At 46.2% G+C, this 27814-nt stretch overlaps 1 protein-coding gene across 4 annotated transcripts; it reads right to left on the reverse strand.

Moving 5' to 3' along the window:
* Positions 1 to 190: 190 nt before the first annotated feature.
* LOC308676537 (junctophilin-4-like) lies at positions 191 to 27814 on the reverse strand. 4 transcript variants are annotated; one of them, XM_081342380.1, is made up of 6 exons: positions 27066 to 27814; positions 23986 to 24775; positions 14066 to 14184; positions 12335 to 12933; positions 3942 to 3983; positions 191 to 1945 (listed from the first exon to the last, which is right to left on the reverse strand). In XM_081342380.1, exons 1-6 carry the CDS (start codon positions 27442 to 27444, stop codon positions 1808 to 1810), a joined length of 2067 nt encoding a protein of 688 aa, XP_081198506.1. In that variant the 5' UTR covers positions 27445 to 27814; the 3' UTR covers positions 191 to 1807. The 4 variants fall into 4 exon arrangements, with proteins under 4 accessions (XP_081198506.1, XP_081198508.1, XP_081198507.1 ...); XM_081342382.1 differs by lacking the exon at positions 27066 to 27814 and adding an exon at positions 26633 to 26728; XM_081342381.1 differs by lacking the exon at positions 191 to 1945 and having other exon boundaries at positions 3637 to 3983.

The raw sequence follows: 27814 nt of genomic DNA on the forward strand, positions 1-27814 counted from the left end.
TGATTGTAGGCCTCTGCAAACTCACAATCACACAGACACAAAATCAAACGCACAAACACACAGCTCCGCTCCCCTTAAAAATGACTTTTTGTCCACACTCCCTTCCGTCGTTAATCGGAATCCCCTCCCGACGCAGATTTTTTTTTCCCTCCCCCCCCCCCCCCAAGAAAAAAAAACTCAGCCTCCAGGATCACGGTCGTTCTTTTTTAATGAATATATTTTATTAAATTATTTTTTTTCCTGCAAGACTTATTTAATTTTTTTTTCTCAATCCCAAAGACACGAAATTAGAAATATCCAGTCGAAAAGGCAAACGGAGAAAGAAAGAAAGAAAGAAAGAAAGAAAGAAAGAAAGAAAGAAAGAAAGAAAGAAAGAAAGAAAGGGAGAGGGAGAGGGAAGAAGAAGAAGAAGGGGGAGAACAGGCAGTAGAAAAAATCGTACAGATGGGTTATTCGTGATTATTCATAGGATTATTTCGTATTATTTTTTTTTCCTGTTTTTTATTATTATTATTATTATTATTTTTCTTGGCTATACAGACATTCTCGGTATACACGGCACGCAGCAAAGGGTCAGTCACAACCTCATGCAAAAATTCCAAGAAAGGGTCGAAAAAGAGATTCCTGGGGGTGGGGTGGGGTGGGGGGAAGGGACACCATCCTAAACCATCCTAGACCTTCAGCACAGCCTCAGCGTCAGCAGTCCTCGTTTTGCGACGCGCCTCAATCGTTCCCACGCACCCACCAAACAAAATGAGGGAAGGGGGCCGCTCGGCCCCCCAGCCCCTCAGAAGCCCTCATTTTTTTAAAAAATTTATTTATTTTTACAACATTTGCCCTTTAAAAACATTCCTCTCCTCGCTATATCCCAAAGGCAGTTCTGTATTGCACATGACACAGCCTGGGGGTGTGGGGGGGTGTGGGGAAATAAAATAAAATCCAGATTTTTTTTAATTTTTTTTTTTTGTTTCCTTCTGTTTCGCATCCGGCTGTTCCAGGCTGTTTGCTATTGCACATTTATCTCTCCAAAAGGCACGGCTTCTTGGATTCGGGGTTGTGGGTTTGTTTTTTTGTGTGTGTGTTTTCTTTTGTTGTTGTTCCCCCACAGGGGGGTCAACACTTACCCTCTAGAAGGCAAATTTATCTTTCCTGGGACCCCCACCCACCCATCCCTTAAAAATATCAACCTCCTTCCAGCCCCTGGCAAAGGGAAGTTTTGTCGCTTCCTTCGCCTGTAAAGTTGCTTGCGGGTGTGTGTGTGTGTGTGGGGAAACGCAACACCGGTTAAAGTGCTTCATTCTCGGAGTTTGCCATTTTCTCTCTCTCTCTCTCTCTCTCTCTCTCTCGTATTTTGCCAGTTGTCGCCATCCTCAAGGAATCAAAGCTGGAGTTGTTAATTCCTCAAAAAAAAAAGATTCTCCCCAGGACCAGGTGTTATGTATCCAGGTGAAGGGAACACATACACAATAGTGGCCACGAAGGTGGACACCAAGCATCCTTCTTTTTTTTAATTTTAATTTTAAGTTTTAACCTATCGACCTATCTTTCCATTTCCCCCAAAGAGAGGCACCAGCGACACCTTTTTTTTTTCTTCCCCACGCACCTCGAATTTCCCCTTTGTGGGAATCTGGCGCAATTCCCGGTTCCCCAAAGTCTTTTTTTTTTTTCTGCCCCCCCCCGCCCCCAAACCCACCCCCCCCCCGGCATCAGGAATCTCCTGTTCACCCTCTCGTTTTAAGTTTATAAGTTTTTTTTTGTTGTCATTTGTTTGTTTTTGTAAAGTATTCAAACGCTGCGAGAAAAAGGTTTATAAAAGCGTAACGAAAACGGGTGTGTGGCGATGGTGGCTTGGCGTTTCTTCTTTGTGTGTGTGTGTGTATCTGGTTTGTTCATTTGTTCCCCTTGTCGGGTTTTTTTTCCTTTTTTCTTTTTTGAAAAGAAGGTCCTCCAGGAAAAGGAAGCAAGCAGAGAGAGGGAAAGGGTGCTTTAAAAATGAATTAAATAAATAAAGGCGGAGAATTAAAGATTATGGAAGGAAATAAAGAGAGCGGAACCAAATCGTTGTCGGCACCAACACATTTTCCTCCAATTTTCTCTAAAGACCTACGGGTGTTTATTATTCAGAGAAAGTGGAAGGCGGGAAAAAAAGTAACCCACCTTTTTGTGTGTGAACAGGGGAACCATCTCCGTGCCTGCACAGTAGGCCTCGACTTAATGACCGCTTGTTTAGCGACCGTTGAAAGGCTGCTGACAAAAATTACTCATGACCGGTCCTGCACACACTAAACGATCATCCCCTACCTAGGTCACGTGAACAAGGCCGCTGAAAGTTACAAGGCCGCTGAAAAACGTGACTTGGGACCGGGTCCTCGTACTTACGACCGTCCCAAAGTTCACCCGAACCAAATTCGGGCGCTTCGCCACCAAGCATGCATTTATATGACGGTGGCAGCGTCCCGGGATCACCAGTTTACCATTTGCCACCTTCCCAGCCGGCTTCCGACATGGAACGTCAATGGGAGGGGAAAAGCTGGATTCACTTAAGGACCGTGTGATTCACTGAACGACCGCAGCACAGACGGTCGTAAAAATTAGGCACGGCTCCCTTATTAAAAAAACGCCTTGCTTAGCCGCGGAAACGCTGATCCTGGTCGTAAGTCAAGGACTGCCTGCATTCCTAAGGCCGGAGGGAAGAATCCCAATCCGACAACTTTGATTTGCGGGAAGTGTGTGTGTGTGTGTGTGTGTGTGTGTGTGTGTGTGTGTGTAACTTCGTAACAATCAGACCGGCCACCAAATTTGGAGGTTCTTTCTAATCCAGGGGTCTTCAAACTTGGCCCTTTCAAGACTTGTGGACTTCAACTCCCAGAATTTCACAGCCAGCGTGCCTGCCTGAGGAATTCTGGGAGTTGAGGTCCACAAGTCATCAAAGGGCCCAGTTTGAAGAGTACTGCCTGCTTGTGGGCTTTAACTCACAGAATTCCTCAGCCAGGGACGCCTGGCTGTGGAATTCTGGGAGTGGAAGTCCACAAGTCATCAAAGGGCCCAGGTGGAAGACCCCCCGCTTTAATCCAACCATTTTAATATTTAATTCTCCGTGGGGGGTGGGGGGGGAGGGAATTCTCCTATGACTTTGGCTCAATTTTTTTTTTTTTAACTCCGGTGCCTTTTTTTTTTAAAGTGAATTGAACCATTCGGTGGCCAACAGTTCCAAGAATGAAATATATATATATATATATATATATATATATATATATATATATATATATATATATATATATATATATATATATATATATATATATATATATATATATATATATATATATATATATATATATGTATATATATATATATATATATGTATATATATATATATATGTATATATATATATGTATATATATATATGTATATATATATATATATGTATATATATATATATATATATGTATATATATATATATATATATGTATATATATATATATATATATATATATATATATATATATATACACACATACATACATACACACACACAGACACACACACATGAATAAAGCAGGAAAAAAGGAGATGCTCGTTATTTTGGGGGGGGGCAGGAGCATAGAGGAAGGAACTCAATGAAAATCGCCAGTAGAAAGAGAAGCCCTTTATATGTAAACGATCTAGAAAGTTTATAGTTAAGAGGCAGCCAGAGGGAGTCCCAGCTGGGGTGAGTAAAGACATGTGAAAAAAGACGTAGGTGGGGTGGGGGGGAAGCGGTTGGGGGGTGGGTGGGAGAAGAGAGGCAGAGATCAGAGTTTGTTATCAAACTTCTTTGGGGGCGGGGAGAGGAGGAGGAGGAGGAGGAGGAGGAGGAAATGGGGGTCAAAGGGGCGCTCCTGCCTCCATCACCCCATCTCAAGCCAGGAGGAGAGAGAACAGGTAAGCCAGACTCACGTCCACTAACAGGACAGCCGCCACGACCAGCCAGTGAGACCCCTGCAAGAAAAGAGAAGGAAAAAAATATATAATCAGAATTAGGTTGGAGCCGGGAGGGATGGAAATTAGATGTAGAAGCTGTAACGGCCCAGGAGGCTCGAATAATGCCGGAATAACAGCGTCGGAAGGGACCTTGGAGGTCTTCTAGTCCAACCCCCTGCTGAGGCAGGAGACCCCATGCCATTCCAGACAAGGGGTTGTTGTCCAGTCTCTTCTTAAAAAGGAGGAGGAGGAGGAGGAGGAGGAGGAATAACAGTTGGAAGGGACCTTGGAGGTCTTCTAGTCCAACCCCCTTGCTCAGGCAGCGGATCCGACCTATGCCATTTCAGACCAGTGGCTGCCCATTATCTTCTTTAAAAAGAGGAGGAATAACAGAAGTAACAAAATTGGAAGGGACCTCGGAGGTCATCTAGTCCAACCCCCTTGGCTCAAGCAGAAGACCCTGTGCCCTTTCTGACAAATGGCCCGTGCAATCTCTTCTTAAAAAACTTCCAGTGTTGGAGCATTCGCCACTTCTGGAGGCAAGGAGTTCCACTGGTTAATTGTCCTGACTGTTAGGAAGTTTCTCCTCCGTTCCAGGTTGCTTCTCTCCTTGATGAGCCTTCAAATACTGGATTTCTGCTATCATGTGCTTCCTCCCCCCCCCCCCCCGGCCAAAGTCCTTCTTTTCTCTAGACTGGCCAAACCCAATTCCAGCAACCGTTCTTTGCAGTGCTTTTTTTGTAAAAGAAAAAGGTGCCGGAACTCACACATGTCATACAACCCGCCTTGCCTACCCTGCAAGGTTCCATCCCAAAAAGGTGCCGGAACTCCGTTCTGAGCGTTCTATGAGAAAAAAAGCCCTGGTTCTTTGTATCTTTTCGCCTCCGGCTCCTTAATCGTCTTTCTCGATGTCCTTGGATTTCTACCAAACGGCTCCATCTCAGAACCGAGATTTGGATCTCAGATTTGGATCTCAGCCATTTCCTTCCCACCCACCCCATTCTCAAACTGGGGGTCCTGGAAGTATCTCGAACCAAACCCCACCAGCCCCACCAGCCTCTCTGGCCAGGCACCCATTGGGGGGAAAGATGCTGTAACTGGGCTGTTGCCTTGATTCTCTTAATCTATCATGTTTGAGAAGACCCCCACACACCCCCACACACACCCCCACACACACCCCCACACACACACCCTATGAAAAGGGGGTTGCCTCAAATTCCTTATTTAACATTTTAAAAAATGACACAGATAGTCCTCCATGTCCGTTTGATGACTGTTCGGAGTTACGGCCGCTTGGAAAAAAGCGATTTATGACTGTTTTTCAAGCACAGGACCGCTGCAGCGTGCCCCCACCCCCGGGGTCATGTGATCAAAATTCAGGCAGTGGGCAACTGACTCATTTAACAACCGTCTCACTTAGCCACGGAAACTTTGGGCTCCGTTGTGGTCATAACGTCGAGGTCAAGCTGTATAAGTACTTTTAACATGCCAGCCTCTCTTTCCACTTTAAGAAAACCTGTTTTTCTAGCCAAGGCCTTTTCTATTGCTATCCGTTGCTTCTTCAGCAACCTTGTAATATTTATTTTATTTTTATTTTTATTACATTTATATCCCGCCCTTCTCCGAAGACTCAGGGCGGCTTACAATTTAAGCACAAACCAATGTGCTTAGCAATAGCCTTCATTCTATGTATATGCCTGCTTATTAGGGCTTTCACACACACCCCAAGCGGCATTATTACAAAGTCAGCTTAATTGCCCCCAACAATCTGGGTCCTCATTTTACCTACCTCGGAAGGATGGAAGGCTGAGTCAACCTTGAGCCTGGTGGGATGCGAACCTGCACTAATTGCAGGCAGCTGGTGTTACTTAAGGAGGCATTAGCCCACTGCTCCACCAAGGCTCTTTTTGCTCCACCAAGGATCTTTTCAATAGGGAGCTGTTTTGCAAATCCTCAAATAGACCTCCACCTTTTACGAAAGATGCAAACCTAGGCAGGAAAAGGGTCATGTAACCCATAAGTCTGTCCCTTGGGGGAAGGGTCTCCTGCTTGAGCAGGGGGTTGGAGTAGAAGACCTCCAAGACCCCTTCCAGCTCTTTTCCAACGAAAGAAAGAAAGAAAGAAAGAAAGAAAGAAAGAAAGAAAGAAAGAAAGAGAAAGAAAGAAAGAAAGAAAGAAAGAAAGAAAGAAAGAAAGAGAAAAAAGATAAGAAAGAAAGAAAGAAGAAAAAGAAAGAAAGAAAGAAAGAAAGAAAGAAAGAAAGAAAGAAAGAAAGAAAGAAAGAAAGAAGAGAAAAAGAAAATAGATAAGAAAGAAAGAAGAAAGAGAAAGAAAGAAAGAAAGAAAGAAAGAAAGAAGAGAAAAAGAAAAAAGATAAGAAAGAAAGAAAGAAAGAAAGAAAGAAAGAAAGAAAGAAAGAAGAGAAAAAGAAAAAAGATAAGAAAGAAAGAAGAAAGAGAAAGAAAGAAAGAAAGAAAGAAAGAAAGAAAGAAAGGAAGAAAGAAAGGAAGGAAGGAAGAAGAGAAAAAGAAAAAAGATAAGAAAGAAAGAAGAAAAAGAAAGAAAGAAAGAAAGAAAGAAAAGAAAAAGAAAATAGATAAGAAAGAAAGAAGAAAGAGAAAGAAAGAAAGAAAGAAAGAAAGAAAGAAGAGAAAAAGAAAAAAGATAAGAAAGAAAGAAAGAAAGAAAGAAAGAAAGAAAGAAAGAAAGAAGAGAAAAAGAAAAAAGATAAGAAAGAAAGAAGAAAGAGAAAGAAAGAAAGAAAGAAAGAAAGAAAGAAAGAAGAGAAAAAGAAAAAAGATAAGAAAGAAAGAAAGAAAGAAAGAAAGAAAGAAAGAAAGAAAGAAAGAAGAGAAAAAGAAAAAAGATAAGAAAGAAAGAAGAAAGAGAAAGAAAGAAAGAAAGAAAGAAAGAAAGAAAGAAAGAAAGAAAGGAAGGAAGGAAGGAAGGAAGGAAGGAAGGAAGGAAGGAAGGAAGGAAGGAAGGAAAGAGAAAAAAGAAAGAGGATGAAGAAAGAAAAGAAAGAAAGAAAGAAGGAAGGAAGGAAAGAAAGGAAAGAAAGAGGATGAAGAAAGAGGATGAAGAAAGAAAGAAGAGAAAAAGAAAAAAGATAAGAAGGAAGGAAGGAAGGAAGGAAGGAAGGAAGGAAGGAAGGAAGGAAGAAAGAAAGAAAGAAAGAAAGAAAGAAAGAAAGAAAGAAAGAAAGAAAGAAAGAAAGAAAGAAAGAAAGAAAGAAAGAAAGAAAGAAAGAAGCAACCTGGAATTAAGGAGAAATTTCTTGACAGTGAGAACTATTAACCAGTGGAACAACTTGCCACCAGAAGTTGTGGGCGCTCCAACACTGGAGCTTTTTCAGAATCAAGTGTTCAAATTTCACAAGCCATGCCTGCATGTTATGGTTTGATCATTTCCTTACTGACCTAGACCTGTGTGAACGTGTGCATCATTTGTTTCTTTACCCTATAAAAAGGCTTCATCCTCCCCTTAACAAACGCTCTTTTGCTTTGCCTGAATTACTGGATGATTCGAAGGAAGGAAGGAAGGAAGGAAGGAAGGAAGGAAGGAAGGAAGGAAGGAAGGAAGGAAGGAAGGAAGGAGGCAGAGGTGAGGTGGAGAAGGAACAGGAAAACAGAGGTGTGAAGGGACCTTGGTGGTCTTCTAGTCCATCCCCCTGCTCAAGCCGGAGACCCTGTACCATTTCAGGCAAATGGTTGCCCAATCTCTTCTTTAAAAAGAGGAGGAATAACAAGAGTTGGAAGGGACCTTGGAGGTCTTCTAGACCAACCCCCTGTAAAGCAGGAGACCCTGTACCATTTCAGGCAAATGGTACTCCAATCTCTTCTTTAAAAGGAGGAGGAGGAGGAGGAGGAAGACGAACAGAACAACAGAGTTAGGAGGGACCCTGGAGGTCTTCCAGTTCAACTCCCTGCTCAAGACAAATGGTTCTCCAATCCCTTCTTAAAAAGGGGGGAGGAGGAGGAGGAGGACCTCCCCCCACCCACCGCCACCTTGCAGAGCGTGCTACTCCTGTACTTTTCAAGTGTGCAGGCTGTACTATTGTCCCAACAGTGGGGAAAATTCTGCCTGAGCCAGCATTCTGTCTTGCTACGTGCGGTCACAGCCGACGGGGCGGGCGGATGGATAATATATGGGATACAGAGGCGAGGAGGAGGAGGAGGAGGAAGAGACATTTCCTCCCCCCCCCCCGTAAATGCCCAGGTCTACTCGGTGCCCATGTGGCACTTGGCAGCCACAGCCCGGGGATAATGCTGTCCTTGGCACATCTGCCAAGCGAGCGCCTGGATATGATTTGTGGCCTAGCCTACGCTGATCCCGATGCTCTCCCACGATTCCGACTGTGGGTCCCCGCCCCCCCTCGAAAGCAGAACTGCTGGATTATTGATGACCTGCAGTTCTCCAGCCCCCCCCCCCCCCGCCGCCAGCCCTTCCCAGCACCCCCCACTGCGGTTCTGTTGACCGACCAACTGGCAGAGCCGGCCCAATGCTGCAGTGAAGGAGGCGGGACCAACGAGGATGCTGTTGCTGGAGAGAGAGAGACACACGATGCGGTTGCTTAGCAACGGGAGGAAGGCGGCTAGCCAATCCCCTGTGGATGCTGGGGGTTTGGTTTCTTCCCAACCCCCCCTCCCTCTCTCCCTCCCTCCCTCCTGCCTGCTTCCTATTCCCAGCTGTATTCCAGCAGCAGAAGGAAGCGGGGGGGGGGGGATTAAAATACATTAAAAAAAAGAAAATAAAACATGTGGGTTTGGGGGGGGGAAAGAGGGAGGAGGGAGAAAGGAGGAAGGGCAGGCATTGTGAAAAGACCCCCCCGGGGGGGGTTGGTAGTAGTAAAGGGGTGTTTTACGGGGGTGGGGGGACTGAGATACCACCGTTCCAGGAAGAGGGACAAGCCGTGGTTTGTTTGCCACCAGGCAGGGATATACTTGCAAATCCAACTTGGGGGGGGGCGGTTTGTCTTATGAGAGAATTGGGGGTGGTTTAGAAAAAGGGTTTGGGGGTTCTCCCCTCCCCGGTTGTGTAAAGCCGTGGGAGGGGGGGGGGTGTTAGTCCAGAATGCAGGGAGAGCAGGTGGGTGGGCGCCCTATGGGAAAAGCAGACAATTTTGTTGGGAGTTGTTGCAGATGGCAACAAACTGTGTGCATCGCACAAAAACTGGCGTGAGATGCTTCAGGCTGCGGGGATTGTGTTAGCGGAGTGGAGGGGGTGTCTATATTCTCTTGGGTGGGGGTGTGGAGATGCTTCTGGCAATGATGGCTGGCTGGGGGGGGGCGGGGTTGCAAAACCTACAGCTTTTTTCCCCGACCAATCCCGATTGCGGTTCAGCCGAAAACGGGCTGCTTATGGGAAGTCCTCAGCTTAACGACCGCAACGGGAATGGAAAAATTCACCGTTCGTGAAGCGGGACGCCACGTGGTCGCCCTCCGCGGCATTCCCTGCCCGCTCCCATATTGATTCGGCTTGTCGGAAGCCGGCTGGGAAGGTCATAACGGGCGAGGACTTGGCCCCAGAGGATGTGGCTGACCCTGTTGTTAAACAAGTGTGTGGCCAAGTGGGCAAATCACAATTGCACCACGCGGGGGCTCTGTCCTGGTTGTGAGTGCGACCGTGTCACAAGTCACTTTTTTCAGGGGGGGGCCCTCATAACTTTATGAGTACAGGTCATTCCTCGACTCACGACTGCAAGTAACTCGGTCGCTAAGCGAATCCGGCTTCCCCATTGACTTTGCTTGTCGGAAGGTCGCAAAAGGGGGATCACGTGACAACACCCCCCAGGACGCTGCGACCATCACAAGTACGAATCGGTTGCCAAGCGTCTTGAATTTTGATCACGTGATCCCGGGCATGCTGCAAAGGCCGTAACTGCGAAAAACGGTCCGACGTCACATTTTTCAGTGCCATTTGAACGGTCACTCAGCGAGCTGTCATAAAACGAGGAATACGAATGGTTCGTAAGTTGAGGACAACCTGTAGTTTCCACTCATGTTTAGGAAAAAAAAACAAAACCACGCCTGCAAGGTAGGCACAATTTTGAACTGGATGGTAAAATCAATCTGGATTATTTGGTGAATTTCCACCTCTGTCGATCCGGCAAACTCAGAAAAGGGATTACTACGTTGAGCAGACTGAGGGTGGCATGGCAGATACAGGGAGTCCTCGATTTACGACCACGATTGAGCCCAAAATTTATGTCGCTCTGTGAGAAATTTATGAAGTGAGTTCCCCTCCCCCGTTTTACCACTTTCCTCACTAAGTTTGTTAAGTGAATAATCATGGCGGTTGTGAAATTACTAACGCGGTTGTTAAGTGAATCCGGATGCAAAAGGGATTCACGTGACACACACCCCGGGACGCCGCAACAAGTGTCATAAATGTGAGTCGGTTATTAAGCGTCTGAATGTAAATCACGTGATCATGGGGAGGCCGCAACGGGTCCTGTGAAAAACGCTCATCGGTCCCTTTTTTCACTGTAACTCCAACCGGTCACTAAGTGAAGTGCCGTAAGTTGGGGACGAACTGTGTTTTCTTATTTGTCTTAAAAATAAGAAGAAGAAGGAGAAGAAAAAACCTTTCCAAAGTCTGAGCAAGCCTTGAATTTCCCCTGTCTGTGGAGATTCTCAATCACCCCATTTGTGGTGCTTTTTTTCCCCAAAGGCAACTGGATTTCTTAGGGTTTTTTCTTTGAAAACGTTTTGCTTCTCCTCCAAGAAGCTTCTTCAGTTCAGTTCTAGGAGAGAAGCGAAATGTTTTCAAGGAAAAAAAACCCAGGAAAGTCCAGTGGCCATTGGGGGAAAGAAAAAAAAAGCTCTTTTGGGACTTGAACGTTCCAGCTTCACCCATTATTGTCGATGTAGTTGTGGCGGCCATTTTGAATTTTTTTTTTATGCCCGCCCTCAACCTCCTTAATTTGCCTCAAAAATTGCTGATCCTCAGGAGCGAAAGAAAGCTTAAAACTCATTTAACGTCTTAGCGCCGTAAAGCACGATTTACACATCTCACTATACCGTGGTTAGGTTTCACCCGTAATGCTAAGCCACAAACCATGGTTTACAAGTTACAATAAGGCCTATGCAAAACCCACCACTCGGCAAAACAGGTTATGGTTTCACAAAGTGATGAAGCATGATTTCTAATAATTACCTATTAAAAATAATTTTGCTGTCTTTTAAACAGCGGATAAACCACACCACACCACAAGCTGTGATTTGTTATTGTGGTTTACTGAATAAACGGCCGTTGGCTGATTCCTTACAACACTGAGACACAAGTCAGTAAACCCGACTGACTAACTGAAGCACCTTCTGTGGGCCCAGTCAAAACTCCCTGTGCTTTTAACATTGATCTGACAGGCAGAAATCCAACAGGTTCAGTTTCCCCACAGTATTTAGGATTCACTTATTAAAAGCTACCTCCAATCTCAGCTTTCACCAAAGGTATAAAACACGGAAACCATTTTATGTAAAAGCCAAGTTGGCGTGGACGGTGTTTTGTGCCTTCTCCCGAGATGGGACTTCAATGCCCATCATCCCTGGCCAGGAGGGACTGGAGTTAGCCCAACATATTAAGATGACAATAGATATTTACCAGAATTTCCCTAAACTCAAACTCTCTTTCCATGTAGGGCTCAAACTCCCAAGAATGCTTGCTACATCTCAGAAAATTCAAGAGCTCACCTAGCAGAAGAACCTAGTTGGAAGGGACCTTGGAGGTCTTCTAGTCCAACCCTCTGCTCAAGCAGGAGACTGGCCTATAGCATTCCAGACAAATGGTTGTCCAAGCTCTTCTTAAAAGCCCCCAGTGATGGAGCACCCACAACTCCAGAAGACAAGTTGTTCCACTGGTTGATTGTTCTCACTGTTAAGAAATTTCTCCTTAATTCCAGGTTGCTTCTCTGCTTGGCTAGTTTCCATCTACTTGGATCTGTTTCCCTGTCGTGGGAATGGGGCATGGGAGAGAACCTGAAAACAGGTCAAAGGTTTTGCTTTCTTGATGGTCAAAAAAACAGGTCAAAAAAAATACCCAAGAGGGTGGTCACCACCATATGGTGGCCACCACTATATATGATCAACACAGAATCTCATGATGGTGGATCAATGTTGACTTTGTTGGCCACTGCTGCAGCCACTTTTGCCTCCAGCATCCTTAGATCTTCTTCCTTTCCTTGGATGATGTCGAAGACCACCGTCTTCTGCTCTGAAGATGACGGTCTTGGACATTTAGCTCAGATCTAGGGCATCGGGCATGGTGCTCTAGGGCTAAATGGAGTCACACGCTTAAACTTGCCAATGCTATCCCAAACCGTACTCAGCTCAGCTCTAATGTCCGTCTAAGGTGTCCTTAAAATGTCTTACCTGTCTCCCCCTTTGGACTGCTTGTAGACTCTCTGGTCCCTCCAGCAGAAGAGAAGACCTGCACGGCTCCTTGTTCTTCAGTTCTGCATCAACCGGAATTCCCAAGGGCGCCGTATCGTCCTCGTTCTCCCCGGGATAAGTCTTAGAAGCATTCACTTCTTCCTCCTCTTCCTCCTCTTCTCGGAGGCTGCCCGAGCTGCCGCTAGCTGGGCTGCCCAGCTGAGGGTGCTGAGGGACCCTCTCGTAATCTTCTTCCTCAGCTTCATAGCTGCTCAGCTGCCCCTGTTCCTCCTCGCCTTCCCACAACCCTTTGGGAACGAGCCGTGGTGTCCGAGACGGGAAACTACCCCGCGAACCCCACTCCTCCTCCACATCCGAGCTCTCAGGGAAGTGCTGGCGAGGACCCCCGTTCTCCAAGGGAGGCCAAGTCCGCCGAGGATCCCCCCGCCAGGGTTGCAGCGGAGTGGGAGGGTAACTTGGCGGTAAGCTCGGATCCGGGGTAACGTCTGAAGGGGTGATGCCGTTCTCGTAGACATGAGGACTGTCGTATTCGTGGAAATCGGTGTCGGTGCCTTCCGAATCTAACCGGCCCCGCGGCTCTGGGGAAGGAGAAGGGACTGGCAGTTAAAAAAATGAAGGGACAGGTGTAAAAACAAGTTCTGGGTTCAAGAAAGATTGTCGGTGGAAATCGCTTTGATATCACCCTCTCCTGTTCTGGATTGCAGGAAAAAAGTACAGTGGCACCTCGGTACTCGTTGTTAATTGGTTCTGGGAGGTGCGGTGAGTACCAAAAACAATGAATACAAAAATAAATTTTTCCCATAAGGAAAAATGTAGTGAGTCACGACACCCAAACGTTCTAGCGTGTGCGTTGAGTACCAAACAAACGATGAATACCAGGGCAAGATTTTCACGTCAACCTTTGTTGAGCACCAGATCTGCTTCAAAGCAGTTGAGTACCGAGGTACTCCTGCAGCTACATGTCCACTTGGGATTTTAAAGAACAGAGCAAGGTATGTAATAGGAGCGATCTGGTTTATTTATTATAACACCCTTTTAAGTGAGATTCCCACAGCAGTCTTTTTCAACCTTAGTCACTTTCAGATGGGTGGACTTCAGCTCCCAGAATTCCCCCGCCAGCTTTGGGAATTCTGGGAGTTGAAGTGCGCACACCTTAAAGTCACCAAGGTTGAAAAAAGACTGTTCTACAGCAACATTAATGTAATATACATGGCACATTATAACAGAATAACGGAGCTGGAAGCGGCTGTGGAGGTCTTCTAGTCCAACCCCCTGTTCAGGCAGGAAACTCTATACCATTTCAGACAAATGGTTGTCCAGTCTCTTCTTAAAAAGGAGGAGGAGGAGGAGGAGGAGGAGGAGGAGGAGGAGAAATAACAGAATAACAGAGTTGGAAGGGACCTTGAAGGTCTTCTAGTCCAACCCCCTGCTCAAACAGGAAATCCTGTAAGATTTCAGACAAATTATTGATCCCAGAAATGTACCATTGGGTTGAGACTGGTGGACCCTTTGAGAAGGGAGCAGAGTTACGTGTCATGTTTCGGGAGATGGGACCTTGCGCCGAAAACCCACTGATTCCTTGGATCTTCACCCCCACCCCTGCCCCAAATGACCCACCCCCACCCCCCATTCTCCAGGGCTGAATTTTGAAGGACGTAAGAACGTCTTTACTTCCGGAGAGAAGACTTCATCATCATGCAACCACCTCACCTGAATCAGCTAGAATGGGCTGTAATTCTTGAGCCAAAATCTTGGCCAACCGAGAAGCTTCCACAGCCTTTTCGGCTGCCCCGAGGGCAGCGGCCGCCTTCAGACGAGCATCTGCAGCTCTGAGGTGGAGAAAAATTTGGGTCAACGGGGAAACAAGGTCCTTTTTAAAGAGTCTTCTCCTAAGGTGGCCCGCCATGATGTTGAAAGAATCACGCCAAGATGGTCAATGCTGGCCACCTTGGCTACCGTAGAAGCCTCCTAACCAACGTTGCCTCCATAACCTTTGCTCCTCAAGCTTTGAGTCTGGTCCTCAGCTTCAGATTCTCGAGCTCCTGAGGCCTTTTGTTTAGTTCTCAGAACACGTTATGGATTCAAGTCACAATTTCGTTGCAAACAACAGGAGCCAAAGTCGCCGTTCAACCAAGTTTGGGATCGACTCTAACAATCTGCATCTGTTCCAACCTTGGCCATTCATTCCGGTATAAATGGATGGAGAACCCTCCTCCCTGCACCCTAAATAGTGGAAAATTTGGAAAAATATTTCCACGTTCCATAATTCCATTTTGCTGGTCTTGTCAAATGTTTTTGTTTATTTAACATTTTTAACCCAATCCGTTGGACGACAGGATTTTGATAAGGAGTTTCCAGCGACACCTGGGAAACTAGAATTCCTGGTGGCTTTGGGCAAAAAGCTGAGATATGGGTAGTCCTTGACTTATAACCGTTCTTTAGTGACCATTCAAGTTACAACGGTCACAAGAGTGTGTCCCACACTTATGACCGTTGCAGCAAGCCCATGGTCATGTGATCAAAATCCAGGCGCTTGGTTGGTACTTAGGACGGTTGCCCTGTTTTGGGTCATATGATTCCCAGTTGGAAGCTTCCCTCACGAGGAAAGTCAATGGGGAAAGCTGGATTCACTTAGCAACCGTGTGATTCGCTTAACAGCCGCAATGATTCACTTAACAAGTGTGACCAAAAAAAAAAGGTCGTAAAAAGAGGCAAGGCTCGCTTAACCACTGCTTTGCTTAGCCACAGAAATGTTGAGTCATACGTTGAGGACTATCTGCATGTAATTTAATTTCAGCTAGTCCTCCACTTACAACGGTTCGTTTAGGGACCGTTCAAAGTTGCAGCGGCACTGAAAAAAGCGACTTATGACCGTTGCTAACTTAACCACTGCAGTGATTCACCTCACAACGGCAGTAAGAAAGTTTGTAAAATGGGGTAAACTCACTTAACATACGTCTCACTTAACAACATACATTTTGGGCTCAATGGTGGTCGTAAGTTGAGGACCTGCCTCCTCAACTTCTATATATTTTTTTCAATTGGATGGTTATTTTTCCAAACATCTCGGCCTCTTAAGAATTGGTCATTTGCGCCGGCCAGGCTCGCCAAAATGTTTCCGGGAACATCCCCAATTTGTTGGAAATGTGGTGTCAAAGAAGGCACATATTTCCACCAATGGTGGACCTGTCGAGAGGCTATGAATTTCTGGAAGAATATTCAGAAATGGCTAAGTGAGATGTTGGGATACCATATACAATTGTGTCCTGAGGTATTTTTATTGGGGATAAGACCACGAAATATAAACAGAACTGCGTGGTACCTGTTTTTACATATAACCACGCCTGCAAGATTGGCGTGGGCCCAATATTGGAAGATGGATGTTAGCCCACCTGACCAAATAGTAATTCAGAAAATAATGAACTGTGCGGAATCAGATCGGCTCACTATGATGTTAAGGGGACGAGGGGACACAGATTATTATTTGTCTTGGAGTCAATGGTACAATTGGATGTCAAAAAGAGCTATTAATTGAACTTTATTACTTGTTATATGCAATAATTTTTCCTTTCTTGGTGGTTGCTTTCTTATATGTAACGGGACAACCTTATTTCCTCCTCGCAATGTGATGTAAATCGCTATGGACTTAATGTTTTCTTGATACACAAATAAACAAATAAAAGAAAAAAAAGAAAAAAAGAAAAAAAAAGAATTGGTCATTTGGTCTGTTTGACAGACAGATGTAGGGAATGTTTGTGGAGAACAAACCTTCTTAAGAAACTTTGCATAATCTTTTTATTATGCAAAGTGGGACTCTAGGAACCAGAGATTAAGCCAAAAAAATAAAATAAAATAAGCTGGGGTCACTTTGGGTGAAATACCAGGCCGTTATCTTAGCTTGTTCTACCACCTTAATGAGACTTAAGATGGTTTATTGGTTACCACGTTATGTCCATACCGCATTATGTCTGAATTAACGCATTGTTAATCGTGTTTTGAGTTTAGCAGATCATGGGAACCCAGGCTAATTCACAGAAGCACAGAAATGTGGAGATGGAGGGGAACAGAAAGGTCAACTGGGCATCTTTAAGACATGTGGACTTCAACTCCCAGAATTCCCCAGCCAACATGGCCTCCCCTTTTTGTGGCCTATATATTTTTAAGGCAAGGGAAGACAGTTCATTTTTTTTCTAAGATGGGTCCCTGGGACTCACAGCACTGAATTTTGGCCAAAGACCTCAACTTAGCGGCCACAATTGGGAATCAGAACTTCGGTTGCTAAGCAAGGCAGTTATTAAGTGGGCCACCCCCAATTTTACGACCTTTTCTGCCACTGTTGCTAAGTGAATCACTGCAATTGTTAAGTTAGGAACATGGTTGTTAAATGAATCGGGCTTCTGCCATCAACTTTGCTTGTCCGAAGGTCACAAAAAGGGATCACGTGAGCCTCCTGGGACACGGCAACCATCATAAATATGAGTCAGTTGCCAAGCAACGGTTCTAAGTGTGGAAAAAAGGTTCTAAGTGACTTTTTCAGTGACATTGTAATTTTGAACGGTCACTAAGTGAAACAGTTGTAAGTCAAGGACTAGCTGATCTCGAGATATTGTAAATTGCAGAATTGCTCCCGGCTAGTGTACAGGTTAGTCCTCGATCTGCAACAGTTCATTTAGTGACGGTTCAAAGTTACAACGGCAACTAAAAAAAAATAAGGGACTTATAACCGTTTTGCACACTTACGATCGTTGCGGCATCCTGATGGTCATTTGATCAAAATTCAGACGCTTGGCACCTGGCTCATATTTATGACGGTCGCAGTGTCCCGGGGTCACGTGATCCCCTTTTGCGACCATTTTAAAGCTTAATGCATCAAAATAAAGTCTTAATTTCTTTAATCCTTAGACAACCAATTCGTCTCTCCATCTATCTATCATCTCTATCTCTATCTATCTTCTCTATCATCTTTCTCTATATCATATCTATCATGTCTCTCTCTCTCTCTATCATCTCTCTATCATCTCTCTCTATATCATCTATCTATCTATCTATCTATCTATCATCTCTATATCTATCTTCTCTATCTATCTTCTCTATCATCTTTCTCTATATCATATCTATCATGTCTCTCTCTCTCTCTCTCATCTCTCTATCATCTCTCTCTATATCATCTATCTATCTATCTATCTATCTATCTATCTATCATCTATCTATCTATCATCTCTATATCTATCTTCTCTATCTATCTTCTCTATCATCTTTCTCTATATCATATCTATCATGTCTCTCTCTCTATCTATCTATCATCTCTCTCTATATCATCTATCTATCTATCATCTATCTATCTATCTATCTATCTATCTATCTATCTATCATCTATCTATCTATCATCTCTATATCTATCTTCTCTATCTATCTTCTCTATCATCTTTATATCATATCTATCATGTCTCTCTCTCTCTCTCTATCTATCATCTCTCTCTATATCATCTATCTATCTATCTATCTATCTATCTATCTATCTATCTATCTATCTATCTATCTATCTATCTATCTATCTATCTATCTATCTATCTATCTATCTATCTATCTATCTTCTCTCTCTCTGTCTCTTACACACACATACACACCAGGAAAGGCTTTGTGATCCTCATATTTTGGCGCTACAAATAAGTTGCTCATTGCCGCTCTCCTTTATTCCTTCCCTCACCCTCAAAAACGTTTTAAAAATTGCCTCCTTGTTTATCGATTACCCAGGATGGGAGAAAAGCTTATTCTAGACATATATCAAGTCTCTTTTATTTTTTATTTTTGTTAAAAACAAGACCGAGTCGCTCAGGCTAGTGAAGTGGGCAGCATATAATTTGAATTAATCAACAAAAACATAAAATGTTGACCGTCCCCGATTTACAACAGTTCATTTAATGACCGTTCAGAGTTACGACGGCATTGAAAAAAGGGTACCGTTTCACACACTTCTGACCGTCGCAGCCTCACGTGACCCAAATTCGGCCTCTTGGCAACTGGCTCATATTTAGGACGGTCGCAGTGTCCCTGGGGGGTCGTGGCATTCCCCTTTTGTGACCTTCTGACAAGCTGGATTCATTTCATGACCCTGTGACTAACTTCACAACCGCAGGGATTCGCTTAAACCCCTGTGGCAGGGAAGGTCGTAAAAGGGGCAAAACTCACTTAACAACGGTCTCACTTAGCGACAGATTTGTGGTGATCGTAAGTCAAGGACTGCCTGTGATAAAATGTGGAAACCGTGTTTTTCTTAAGACAGTGCCTCAGCCTTCCCCAACTCATTCTCTTGAACCCGATCCAGCTGTTTTAGCATCTTACAGCTTTAATTATCGGTTCTCTAAGCAACGTGAATTTCTTTTTTATTTCATTACATGCTTTTATTTATTTATTTATTTATTTAATTAGATTTCTATACCGTCCTATTCCCGAAGGACTCAGGGCGGTTTACAGGGCAGCATAAAATACAATATAAAAGATAATATAAAATTAAAATAAATTAAATTAATTAGGCCCAACAATTAAAACAATATTTAAAAAGCTAAAACCCCTTCAGTCCAGGCCTGATAAATCAAAAAGCCAGGTTTTCAGGTCCCGGCGAAATTAACGCAGATCGGGGGCGGTCCGGAGTTTCTTGCTATGCTGTTTATTCCACACACACACCCCCTTTTTTTTGCAAGCTTTGAAGCACCAACTTTACAAGAAGGAGCGAGATGCGTGGATGATTAACCTCGGGGTATCTAACATCTTTTTCGTACTACATACAGGTAAGTCCTCACCTTACGACCCCAACTGAGGCCAAAATCGTTGCTAAGTGAGACATTTGTTAACTGAGCTTTGCTCCACTTTACTGCAGTTCTTAAGTCTGAAACACGGTTGTTAGGTGAATCCAGGTGGTCCTGGGCTTACGGCCACCAATGAGCCCAACGTTTACGTCGTTAAATGAGAACTTTGTTAAGGGAGTTTTGCCCCATTTAACGACTTTTCTTGCCACGTTTTTTTAAGGGAATCACTGCAGCTGTTTAAATTGGTAACCAGCTTGCTAAGTGAATCTGGTTGGTTTTTGATTGTCAGGAGGTCGCAAAAGGGGATCACGTCACCCCGGGAGGCTGCAATCGTCGTATGAGTCAGCTGCCCAGCACCTGAATTGTGATCACGTGACCATGAGGACACTGTGACGGTCGTAAGTGTGAAAACGGCCGTTAAGTCCCTATTTCTGGTGCCGCTGTAACTTTGAACGGTCGCTAAACGAACTGTTATAATTCGAGGACCGTTCTGTCAGTGTTTAAAGAGGCGTGTGAGGAAAAAGGGGCCCCTTTTACAACCTGTCAAACAAATGTCTTTGAACGCTGGGTGACTCTTCTATCAGACCAATATAGAAAAACAGCTTTCAGTCGTGAAGACGTCACAAAAATAAAAGACGGAAGTGTCATCGCAATGGGCAGAATATATTCAGTTGCTACACACTGTGTTTTGGGGGGGGGGGTCTAGCTCAGTATTTGAGGTACGTCTACAACATCCATGGTGGAACTAAACAAGGAGTCCTCAACTTACGACCACAACTGAGCCCAACATTTCTGTTGCTAAGCAACACATTTGTTAAGTGAAAACTCGCTTAACGTTGCATCCTTTTTGCCCCATTTTGCCACTTTTCTTGCCGCAGTTGTTAACAACAAGGCTGTTAAGCAAATCTGGCTTCCCCCGTTGACTTTGCTTGTCAGAAGGTCGCAAAAGGGGGAATCACGTGACCCCGAGATGCTGCACCCGTCGTAAATATGAGTCAGCTGCCGAGTGCCTGAATTTTGATCACATGATCCTTGAAGAGCTTTCGCTTCTCATCCAAGGAGCTTCTTCAGTTTCTAACGTCATCTCCTGTTCACAACGCGGCCCTTTCAGCAGTCTCCAAAAAAAGTTCCACACCCATTTGCGCCCTGATTCAGATGACCCTGAGGGCACACAGATAAACCTCCAGGTGGCCTCAACGACTCCCCGAGGGAGTATTAAGGACCAGATGACTGCAAAAGAATACAGCCAGTCCAAGAAGCTTCTTCGGTTCTGACCGAATGGTGGAGGATGGAAGGATTTATATTCCTTTGCATTCACCTGGTGGTTAGTACTCTCCCTGAGAACTCTTGAAGCCACTGGAGGTTTATCTCTGCCCTCAGGATCACCCGAATCAAGAGGGCAAATGAGCGTGGCACCTTCTTGGAACTGCTGAAAGGACCGCATTGTAAAGAGGAGAGAGGCGTTGTTATGACACCACCAGCCCCGTTGAGAGAGGGGTTCGAAAGCGGCCATCTACGTTAAGACCGAACAGTCCTCTCTCAACAGAGGGGGAGGAATAGGACACCACCTCTCTCCTTGTTCACAACGCGGCCCTTTCAGCAGTCTTCAAAAAAAGTTCCACACCCATTTGCGCCCTGATTCAGATGACCCAGAGGGCACAAAGATAAACCTCCAGGTGGCCTCAACGACTCTCAGAGAGAGTCCTAACGGCCAGATGACTGCAAAGGAATACAGGTAGTCCAAGAAGCTGCTTCCGTTTGGACCCAATGGCGGAGGAGAGAAGGATTTATATTCTCCTTTGCAGTCACCTGGTCGTTAGTACTCCCTCTGAGAATCGTTGAGGCCACTCGGAGGTTTATCTGGGCCTTCAGGGTCATCTGAATCAGAGGGCAAGTGGGTGTGGAGCCTTCTTGGAACTGCTGAAAAGGACCGTGTGGTAAAGAGGAGAGAGGTGGTGTTGTAACACACACACACACACACACCTGTGTGGAGGAGAGGGGTTTGCAAGAGGGGTCACCTACATTAAGACCGAACAGTCCTCTCTCAACAGAGGGGGAGGGATACGACACCACCTCTCTCCTTGTTTACAATGCGGCCCTTTCAGCACTTTCCCAAAAAAGTTCCACACCCATTTGCACCCTGATTCAGATGACCCAGAGGGCACGCAGATAAATCTCCAGGTGGCCTCAACGATTCTCAGAGAGAGTCCTAACGACCAGATGACTGCAAAGGAATACAGGTAGTCCTCAGCTTACGACCACAATTAAGCCCAAACTTTCTGATGCTCAGCGAGACATGTGTTAAGCAAGTTTTGCCCCACTTTACGAAGGCCTTTCTTGTAACAGTCATTAAGTGAATCCCCACCATTGTTCAGTTAGCGTCATGACTGTTAACGTGAATCTGGCTCCCCTGTGGAGTTTTGCTTGTTAGAAGGTTGCCCGAGGTGATCGCAGGACCCCTGCAACCGTCGTAAATACGAGTCAATTGCCAAGCATCTGACTTTTTATCACAGGACCCTGGGGGATGGCGCAACGGTCACAGAGTGTGAAAAACGCTCATTTTTTCCCCCCTGGTGCTGTCGTCACTTTGAACGGTCGCTAAACGAACTGTTGCAAGGCGGGGAGGGGCGGGGGTCACCTGCAGAAATCCTTCCATCCTCCCCCATTCCGGCAGAACGGAGGAAGCTTCTTGGATGAGAAGCGAAAGCTCTTCAAGGAAAAACGGAGGAAGTCCAGTTGCCTTTTGAAGAAAAAAAAAAGGCCCAGTTGCCATTTTAACCCGGACAGATTACAAAATTGCCTTTGATCCCGAAAAGAAAGAAATGAAAAAGGAATTATTGCTGCAATGGTGTGTGTGTGTGTGTGTGTGTGTGTGTAAGCTCTGCTTGGATGCAACCCCCCCCCCCGCCCCAAAAGTGTGCTTGCCTCCTTGCAATTCACCCCCCACTATACACAAATACCACCCACACAACACCTGGTTTGCCTTCACCCACGCAACCTTGATCCCGGTCTGTTTATGCACACAGCTCCTCCTCTTCACTATCTGCTCCTCTTGTTTCCATGCCTCTCAGCTCTTCTCCCCCACCCTTGTGTGTGTTTCTATTTGTGTGTGTGTGTGTGTGTATGTGTGTGTGACACGACAACATTTCTCGATCAGCCCCATTCCTGTCTCTTCTCCCCCTGGACGGCTCCGCCTCCCTCCCTCCCTCGCTCCCCTCCCCTCCCTGGTCCATGCCCGTAGGATGCTGCGGCTGTTGCCATGGCAGCCGTTAGCCAATCGCCTCGGCCGTCCTCCTGTTGCCTAGGAGACTGGGCAGCCTACACCAAGAGCGGCCTTTTTTACACACACACACACACACAAATACGCGCCTGCGCGCCTGCACCCACACAGACACAGACACAGACACAGACAGACAGACAGACACACACACACACACACACACACACACGCTGACCTACAGCTTTACACCAAGAAAGGGTGAGAGAGAGAGAGAAAGAGAAAGAAACAGAGGGAGAAAGAGAGCGAGGAAGAAAGAGGGAGAAAAGGAGAGAAAGAGAAAGAAAGAGAGGAAGAAGAGAGCAAGGGAGAAAGAGGGAGAAAGAGAGAGAAAAGGAGAAGAAGAGAGGGAGAAAGAGAGAGGAAGAAAGAGAGAAAGAGAGAGGGAGAGAAAGAGAGAGGCCTGCGCAGGGAGCAGGAAGAAAAGGTGAAAGAAAACAGCTAGAAGAGGGCTAGAAAAGGGAATATTTTTTTTAAAAAAGAAACATAGAAATAAAAGGAAAAAGGGGATTTGATAGATGAGGAAAAAAGAGGCAGAGCAGGAGAAGGACAAAAACTAAAGAAAATGCAGGTGGGGAAAAAAGAGAGGGAAAAAAAGATGGACAGACAGCCTTAGAAAATTACCTCAGTTCATCTCATCTCCCTTTATTTTGAGGGCGGGAGCCAAAGTCTATACACCTAATGCACACCCGACAACAGCAGCAGCAGCAACAAAAACAACAACAACAAGCTTTTTAATCCCTTCCCACCAGCCAGATATTATTTTTATAACGAATTTTCCATCCGGGACGCCTGATTGTGACGGATTTTTACATGCTAAAGTCTGTGTGGGACTCAAAATACCAGAAAGAGAATTGTTATTCTGCCTCTTTTTAAAATGGCTCCTGCTGTGAGGGAAGAAATTCTCCTCTTGACCAACTGCAATCCTGCCTCCTCTCTATAAAAAAAATACGTTTTTTAAAAAATCAGAATAAATCTAGGAACGCGTTTCCCAACGAACCGATCTTAGGCCGAGGTAGAAGCTGGGAATAAAACTCACAAAAGCCTTGGGGTAAAATGTTAGAAATGCTGCCCCTCACGTAAAGCTCATTTTAGTTGTAGAACCAAGGGTGTCCAACCTTGGCAACGTTAAGACTTGTGGACTTCAACTTCCAGAATTTCCCAGCCAGCCTTGCCTGTTTTTTTTTTTCTCCTATCCCTTAAAGCGGGGAGATTGAAGAGGAAGGGATTATAAGAGAGTAAGCGGGGCCACAATGAATATGCTGGCTGGGGATTTCTGGGAGTTGAAGTCCACAAGTCTTAATGTTGCCAAGGTTGGACACCCCTGGTCCAGACCGTGGAAGAAGAACATCTTCTGATGTTCACAGATGTCAGTGAGGACATCTCAGCAATTCAGTCATTGTCCAGCCGCAATTTGAGGATTCTTTCAAGGCAAGTCAACCTTCTCCCATGTCAACCGTTGAGTGAAACCATCAATGGAAAAGATGTAGGAATGTGCTATCCTCTGTCCAGTCCCCAACCACCCACCACCCCGTTCCCCCGCTTACCTGGCGATGGCTAACTCTTGCTTCTGACGAGCCATACTGACTGCTCTCCGGGCCACCTCGACGGCTCGGTCCACTTTCTCTTTGACTTTGCTCCGTCGAAGCGGGATGAGGTTCTTCACCTTCCCGCTCACCAGCCGGTTGAGCTTGTACTTCCCTTCTTCTTTGGAACCGTCGGGGTAGGTGGTGCGCCCATACCCGTGTCTCCGGTTCCCCAACCACTCGCCCTCGTACCGCAGCCCGTTGGAGCGGCGACTGACACCGTAGCCGCTGCGCCGGTCGGCCCGCCATTCCCCCGCGTAGACCTCAGTGGAAGAACCTTCGATGGTCAGAGTTGAAGCCAGCTCAGGAGGTTCGGTCTCGGCGTAGCTGAGGGTGGTGGCCTCGCTTCCTGCCGAACTGACCCCCGCCTCGCTCTTGAGAGAGCCCCGCTTGCTGCCCAGAGAGGCTTTCGACTCGGCCCTCCGCACTCGTAGCCCGCTCAGGAGCAAGGAACGCCGGAAGAAGCCTCCACTTTTCTTCTTGGTGCCCTTGGGGAAGTCTGGATCTCCAGGGAACGCTAAGACAAAGCCGCCTCTGGATCCTGAGGCAGGGCTGTCCCCAGGGAGTGGCGGAGGAGGCAGCGGAGGAGGAGGGAGAGGAACCACAGGCACGTTAGGATCGGCCTCACTGTGGAGAGACTCCAGAGAGGTCCGGTGTGGGGAGCGCACCAGGGCGGCTTGTCGGTATGGGACACTCTGGCGCACTCCGTATCCATGACGCTTGCCGGACTGCCACTGGCCTTGGTAAGTACCTAGAGAGGAGCAAAAGGAGAGGTCAACCAAGGTAGGCGAAGGACATTCAACATCGCTTGGACAAGAGGAGTCCAAAATAGGCTGCCTTAACAGAGGGATAGAATCGAGATCAGGTGAGGTGGTAATACCGCTTTACAAGGCCTGGGTAAGGCCACCCATGGAATACGGCATCCAGTTTTGGCCACCACGATATTAAAAAAAGATGTTGAGACTCTAGAAAGAGTGAAGAGAAGAGCAACAAAGATGATTAGGGGACCGGAGGCTGAAACCTATGAAGAACGGTTGCTGGAACTGGGTATGCTGAGTTGAATGAAAAAAAGGACTTAGGGTGACATGATTGAAGTGTTCCAGTATCTCAGGGGCTGCCCCAAAGAAGAGGCAGTCAAGCTATTCTCCAAAGCACCTGAAGGCAGGACAAGAAACAATGGATGGAAACTAACCAATGAGAGAAGCAACCTAGAACTAAGGAGAAACTTCCTGACAATTAACTAGTGGAACGACTGGCCACCAGAAGTTATGAGTGCTCCAACACAGGATGTTTTTAAGAAGAGATTAGACAACCATTTGTCTGAAATGGTATAGGGTTTCCTGCCTGAGCATGGGGTTGGACTAGAAGACCTCCAAGGTCTAGTCTAGTCTACTCTAGTCTAGTCTAGTCTAGTCTACTCTACTCTATTCTATTTCTATTATTTCTATTTCTATTTCTATTCTATTCTCCATCACCACTGCCATCATGTTGGGACACACAGATGGTGTTCTAGAAGAACATCCAGATGAAGAAATGAAGCAATGGTGTGCAATGGTGTGAGAGAGAAGTGGAAAGAACCACCACCACCACCATCATCACCATCATCATCATCACCACCTCCTCCACCCATTATCTTGGGGCAGATAGTCTTCTAGAGGAACATCTAGATGAAAGAATGAAACAACGATGTATGAAAGTATATGAGGAAATCTGACCAACTTTATTGGACCACATCACCACCACAACCACCAAAACCACAACCATCGCCACCACAACCATCACAACCACAACCATCGCCACCACAACCATCACAACCATTGCCACAACCATTGCCACCACAACCATCGCCACCACAATCACAACCATTGCCACCACAATCACCATCACCACAAACATTGCCACTCCAACTGCCACAACCACAACCTCCACAGTCACAACCATTGCCACCACAGCCATCGCCACCAGAATCACCACAACCATAACCACCGCCACGCCACAACCACAACCACTGCGACTACAACCATTACCACCACGATCACAACCATCGCCACAACCATTGCCATCACAGCCATCGCCACCAGGATCACCACAACCATCACCACCACAGCCATCGCCACCATAACCATCGCCACCACACACACACCGCCACAACCAACGCCATAACCACTGCCACCACAACCATCGCCACCACGATCACTACCAACACTATCAGATGGTCCGCTTGAGGAACATCTAGATCAGGGGTAGGCAAACTTGGCTCTTTTATGACTTGTGGACTTCAACTCCCAGAATTCCTGAGCCAGCCACACTGAGGGAAAAGGGAGAGGTTTCCAAGCTGAGCCATGCTGGCTCAGGAATTCTGGGAGTTGAAGTCCACAAGTCATAAAAGAGCCGAGGTTGCCTACCCCTGATCTAGATGAAGAGATGAAGCAACAGTTTACGAAAAGCGTGTGGAGAGATGGAAAGAACTAAAGTCTTCTCTAGCTGCCCCTCAACAGACTTGTGGAGAACTTCTCTCCAGGACATAGCACATAAGCGTTGCTCGAGCAAGGTCCACAGGTTTATCTGGGACACTACACATCCCTTCACAACCAGTTTTCCTTGTTACCTTGTGGCAGGGGGCTTTGCGATATCCAAAGCAGAACGTCCGGATGTGTTCCATATAACATCAACCTTCTGAACTCTCAAGCTTTCTCCATCCGCTACATATTCAAGATGGACAGTGATTAATATTTATAGGTTATCTATAGGTAAGGGTGCAGGTATATGCCAACGCACGGATGTAGCATATCTACTTGGGTGCTGTGTATTTTGAGAGCAGGCAACAGAATCTCATTTTTCACGAGGGCCGCTGTTCCCCACAGTTAAAAAAAAAATGACAACAAAGGTGCATCTTATCCATCTTAACCAGACAGGGACACGACGTGACGGGCCAGGTGGACAGAGACAATCGGATGAGGAATATGAAATCGGGACCACCGGGCCACGAAGAAACAACGGACCACCCCCCAACCCCTTCTTGACGTGTTCTCCTGGCTCACCTCCATCCGCGTAGGTCTCCATCCCGTAGCCATCCTGAAGACCCTCACGCCACATGCCTTCGTAGACGACTCCCGAGTGGCTTTCCCAGATGCCGAGATGGCCTTTTAGCCCGTGGCACCACTCCCCCTTATAACTCCACTTGCTCTTCTGCTCGGTGCCCAGGCCACTGCGCTTGCCTTGACTCCAGAAACCCTGGTAGGTATTTCCGCTGGGCCACGTGTAGACACCCAGAGATTCAAAACCGCGACTCCAACGCCCGCTGTACTCCCCCTGGGCGCCTGGGCCTGTGCACACCCCGTAGCCATGCGCCCGGCCCTCTTCCCAGTCGCCGACATAGCAGCCTCCATCATCAAACTCAAATCTGCCTCCGTTGGACATTCATGTAATGTTTCTCCCCGGTCAGTCGGGCTGCAGTTACCTCCGAGTCCCCGTGTGCATCCCTGCTGCCCGTCAAAGTTGCTTCTACATGGCTGGGCTCCACCTAGACCGGCTTCAGCCCTCCATGGCTCCTTCTGGATAGCCAGACATCGATCTGGCAGCCGTTCACCGTCTATAGCCAGAAGACGCCGCTTCGGGTGAACTGCAATTCCAATTTGCTAATGCCGGCTTGTTTTACTCTCCTTGGACACCAAGTACGGAGCACCGAGAAGGAATCCAGAAGACTCTTTGGCAGCGTCTGAGGTCCTCCGTGGACTGAAGAAGCCAGAAGAAACTAGCGGTAGGGTGAGTCCGACATTTAGCCCTCACG

This window comes from Vipera berus (genome assembly GCF_964194415.1).
Source record: "Vipera berus genome assembly, chromosome: W".
NCBI lineage: Eukaryota > Metazoa > Chordata > Lepidosauria > Squamata > Viperidae > Vipera > Vipera berus.

Coding starts and splice junctions, on each gene's coding strand:
- LOC308676537 (XM_081342380.1), bottom strand. CDS start 27,444: ATGTCCAACGGAGGCAGATTTGAGTTTGATGATGGAGGCTGCTATGTC. Junction 24,776..27,065: donor GGAGACCTACGCGGATGGAG/GTGAGCCAGGAG, acceptor GCTCCTCTCTAG/GTACTTACCAAGGCCAGTGG. Junction 12,934..14,065: donor GCCCATTCTAGCTGATTCAG/GTGAGGTGGTTG, acceptor CTCCTTCCCCAG/AGCCGCGGGGCCGGTTAGAT.